The 4,514-nt window shown below is 43.0% G+C and overlaps 1 protein-coding gene across 1 annotated transcript; it reads left to right on the forward strand.

Annotated features, from left to right (window-relative positions):
* Positions 1-1,372: 1,372 nt before the first annotated feature.
* LOC138889244 (uncharacterized) lies at positions 1,373-3,492 on the forward strand. The gene is made up of 2 exons (XM_070172523.1): positions 1,373-2,652; positions 2,847-3,492. Exons 1-2 carry the CDS (start codon positions 1,373-1,375, stop codon positions 3,490-3,492), a joined length of 1,926 nt encoding a protein of 641 aa, XP_070028624.1.
* The last annotated feature ends 1,022 nt before the right edge of the window (positions 3,493-4,514 follow it).

The following is a 4,514-nucleotide window of genomic DNA, read 5'->3' on the forward strand; positions in this document are numbered from 1 at the left end:
TGATATTGTACCAGACCGCAATTCCATATCCAATATGAGGAAAAAGCCGATGGAAAGCTTTAGGGAGTACGCCATCAAGTGGAGGGAGCAAACGGCCAGAGTTAAGCCGCCCATGGATAATCATGAGTTGATCACTATCTTTTTGAAGGCTCAAGAGCCTGATTATTTCCAAATTATGATGTCTGCAATGGGTAGACCTTTTGCTGAAGCAATCAAGATAGGGGAAATGGTCGAAAATGGCCTAAAGACTGGCAGAATTGTAAGTCAGGCTGCTCTCAAAGCCACCACCCAAGCGATCCAAAATGGGTCGGGAAGTTTTGCAAATAGGAAAAAGAGAGCTGAAGGTTCTATGATGACCTCGGGATCTAGGGAAGTTCAAAGAGGGGCATCGCACCCTTATGTGCAAGTTCAGCAAAGGCGATCCAGCTACCCTCAACATTACTATCCCCCGCCAATTCCTCAATACTCTGTGGGCCCACCACAATATACAGTGTTCAATGCTCAATCATATGCTCGGCCTCCCAATCAGCAGGTATGGGCACCAGCTCCAAGGGGCCCCGGACCTCAGCAACAAAATTTTCAGGCACCCTACAATGTTTGTCCCAGGCAGGATTATGGTCGAGAGCAGAGGCCGGCAGAAAAATTCACTCCATTAGCTGAATCATACTCTAGTCTATTCCAGAAGCTGAAGAAAATGGGCGTGATTGGACCCATCGCTCCCCACCACATGCATCCGAATTCACATGGATTTCAAGCAAATGCTAGATGTGAATATCATTCAGGTGCCCCGGGGCATAGCACTGATGATTGTTGGACTCTGAAAGGAGCCATAGAAAGACTCATTTCTAAAAAATTAATTATAGTAACGAATGGAGAGGACCCTCCTAATGTGACAAACAACCCATTTCCGGAACACAACGATGTTCATTTCGTGGGAATGATTGGCCGAGATCAGGAATAAAAGCTGGTCGACCAAACAGAAATGATAGTGGGAGCAATTCAATAAGGAACAAGTCTGGAAGTAAGACCAATCCGAGATGTGCCGTTGATTGTGAAAGGCACCCCGAACTCAGAAAAGGTAACTTTATTTGTGCCCAAGGTCTCGAGGTTAGAGGTTCGCTCCAATGTTCCAAGCCCAAGGTTGTATGTCCTTGGAGGCCACCCCGTCACAAGGCAGAATCGGGGCGGTACGAATGGCATAACAGAGCCGATCATAATCAAACCTGTCGTGCAACCCCATATGACAAACACAAAAATTGTTCCTTGGAACTACAACAAAACTGTGATGACCTACAAAGGCAAGGAAATCATGGAGGAAGTGGGGGAAACTGGAGGTTTGACTCGATCGGGGAGGTATTATTCTCCATAAGAGATGATGAAGGCCAAGCAAATCAAAGGAGGCCAATTGCCAATAAAAAAGCCAGTCACTGAAGCAGAGGAAGAAGGGTTTTTGCAGAAAATGAAAGCTCAGGATTACTCAATCATTGACCAGCTAAGAAAGACTCCTGCCCAAATCTCTCTACTATCTTTGCTCATACATTCCAAAGAGCATGCCCGTGTACTAATCAAGGTCCTGAACGAGGCACATATATCAGAGGAGACCACAGTGAATCAGTTAGAGAAGATGGCCAATAGATTTTTTGAGGTAAACAAAATCTCATTTACCGATGATGAACTTCCCGAGGAAGGAGCCGGGCACCATAGGGCTTTGAACTTGATGGTCAAATGTGAGGGGCATTATGTAAAGAGAGTCATGGTTGATGGAGGCTCAAGTGTAGATGTATGCCCTCTCTCTACTTTGCAAAGTATGAAGATCAATACGGACAGAATACGACCTAGCAATGTTCGCATCCGGGCTTTCGATGACTCAGCGAGAGATACCATGGGGGAAATCAACCTCACCATGACGATTGGGCCGACGGACTTTGAGATTGTTTTCCAAGTAGTGGACATGGTCACTTCTTATAACTTTCTTCTTGGAAGTCCATGGATCTATACAGCCCGAGCTATGCCATCCACCTTGCACCAGATGCTCAAATTCGAACATGTTCAAGAAATTATTGGTCACGGAGAAGACGAGTCTTCCATTTATAAAGACCCATTAATACCATGTATTGAGGCTAAGGAAGGTTCTGAGTCCATTGTCTATCAGGCTTTTGAAGTGGTTGTTGTAGACCATGTCGAGGAAGGAAAGCCTATTCTGCATCCTCGTCTTTCCGTCACATCTGTAATGGTGGCTACGGTTATGATGAGAAAAGGTTATGAGCCAGGAAAAGGTTTGGGGGCATCATTGCAAGGAATTTCAGAGCCTATTGCTCCGTTAGGAAACCGGGGTACTTTTGGCTTAGGCTTCAGGCCAACACAAGCAGACAAAAACAAATCCAAACACCGCAAAAAGAGTGGATGGGTCTTGCAACAACCTATCCCTCATATTTTCTACACTTTTGTCAAGCCACGACTCCGAGAGGGTCAAAATTCATCGGTGCATGCAAACATTGATGAAATTTTCCATGGCCTCAGTGAGATGTTTTCTGAAGTGAATATGATCCAGGCTGGTGAAGGCACTAGTCGTGCCGATGTGCAACTAATTGACCCAGACACCATTCTCACCAACTGGGAAGCAACTCCTCTCCCCACAAGGAAGGAGTCTTGGTAGTCTGCTTTTGCAGCTTCTTTTTTGTATTTTGGGTTACTTTTAGGGTTGTAATCCAAATATCTCAGGATGATTGTTTTGTTTTGATGTTAACCCTTCTATCGTTTCGAATTCAATAAAATGCAGTTCAGTTTCCTATTAAATTTCCTATCTTTTCCTTTTCCTAATTCATGTCATTTTATTTTCATTTCAGTTTTGTTAATGTCGGCTTTAATAACATGACATGCATGCAGAATTCATGCTCAAATCTTGAAAAGCTGTCTAATATCGAAATAACGCATCAAGAGGTTGAATATGAGGAAGATGAGATTGTTAAGGAAATAAAAAGAGAGTTGGAACAATTTGAAAACAAGCCTAAGCCAAACCTCAATGAAACTGAGACGATTAATATCAGAAGTCCTGAAGAAGTTAGAGAAACGAAGATAAGCATTCACACTGAACAAAAAACCAGAGATATCTTGATTCAACTTTTATTTGAATACAGAGATGTGTTTGCTTGGTCTTACGATGATATGCCGGGTTTGAGTACTGATCTGGTGGTTCATAAGCTTCCTACATATCCTGGTTTTCTACCAATCCAACAAAAGCAACGAAAATTTAAAACAGACATGAGCGACAAAATCAAAGAAGAAATAATGAAGCAACTAAGCGCCAATATGGTTAGAGCTGTCAGATACACCACCTGGGTGGAAAATGTTGTGCCCGTGCTAAAGAAGGATGGAAAAACCAGAGTTTGTGTTGACTATAGGGACCTGAACAAAGCAAGTCCAAAGGATAATTTTCATTTGCCAAACATCCACATTCTTGTAGATAATTGCGCAAAGCATGAGATCCAATAATTTGTGGATTGCTATGCTGGGTACCACCAAATTCTAATGGATGAGGATGATGCAAAAAGACCGCTTTCACCACGCCATGGTGTACTTATTGTTACAGGTTCATGCCATTCGATTAAAAGAATGCAGGGGCAACTTACAGGAGGTCCATGACCACCATTTTTTACGACATGATGCACAAAGAGATTGAAGTATATATCGACGATGTCATCATAAAATCAAAGACACAAGCCGATCACGTGTGTGATTTGAAAAGGTTCTTTGAACGACTTCGTAGGTATGACCTTAAGCTTAATCCAGCCAAGTGTGCATTTGGGGTCCCATCTAGGAAACTCCTCGGTTTTATAGTCAGTCGGAGAGGCATCAAATTGGATCCATCTAAGATAAAGTCCATTCGAGATCTACCACCCCCGAAGAACAAAAAAGAGGTCATGAGTTTGCTCAGGAGGTTGAACTACATCAGTAGGTTCATTGCGCAGCTCACAACCACGTGCGAGCCCATCTTTAAGTTGCTGAAAAAGGATGTCACTGTCAGATGGATAGACGATTGCCAAAAGGCTTTTGACAGGATCAAAGATTATCTGTCAAAACCCCTTGTACTGGTCCCACTTGAACCTGGTAGGCCTTTGTTTTTATATCTATCAGTGATGGATAATTCCTTTGGATGCGTTCTGGGGCAACATGATGCAACAGGCAGAAAGGAACATGCAATATTTATTTGAGCAAGAAGTTCGCCGATTATGAGGTTAATTACACCCTTTTAGAAAGGACATATTGTGCCTTAACTTGGGTAGCTCAAAATTTGAGACATTATCTTTTGGCCTACACTACTTACCTCATATACAGAATGGATCCCTTGAAGTACATCTTCCAAAAGCCAATGCCTACTGGCAGGCTCGCAAAATGGCAAATCCTGCTCACAGAGTTTGACATCGTCTATATCGCTTGCACCGCGATGAAAGCATAGGCATTGGAAGATCATTTGGCAGAGAATCCAGTTTATAATAAGTACATGCCACTTAGCA

This window comes from Nicotiana sylvestris, chromosome 4 (assembly GCF_000393655.2).
Source record: "Nicotiana sylvestris chromosome 4, ASM39365v2, whole genome shotgun sequence".
NCBI classification, from domain to species: domain Eukaryota; kingdom Viridiplantae; phylum Streptophyta; class Magnoliopsida; order Solanales; family Solanaceae; genus Nicotiana; species Nicotiana sylvestris.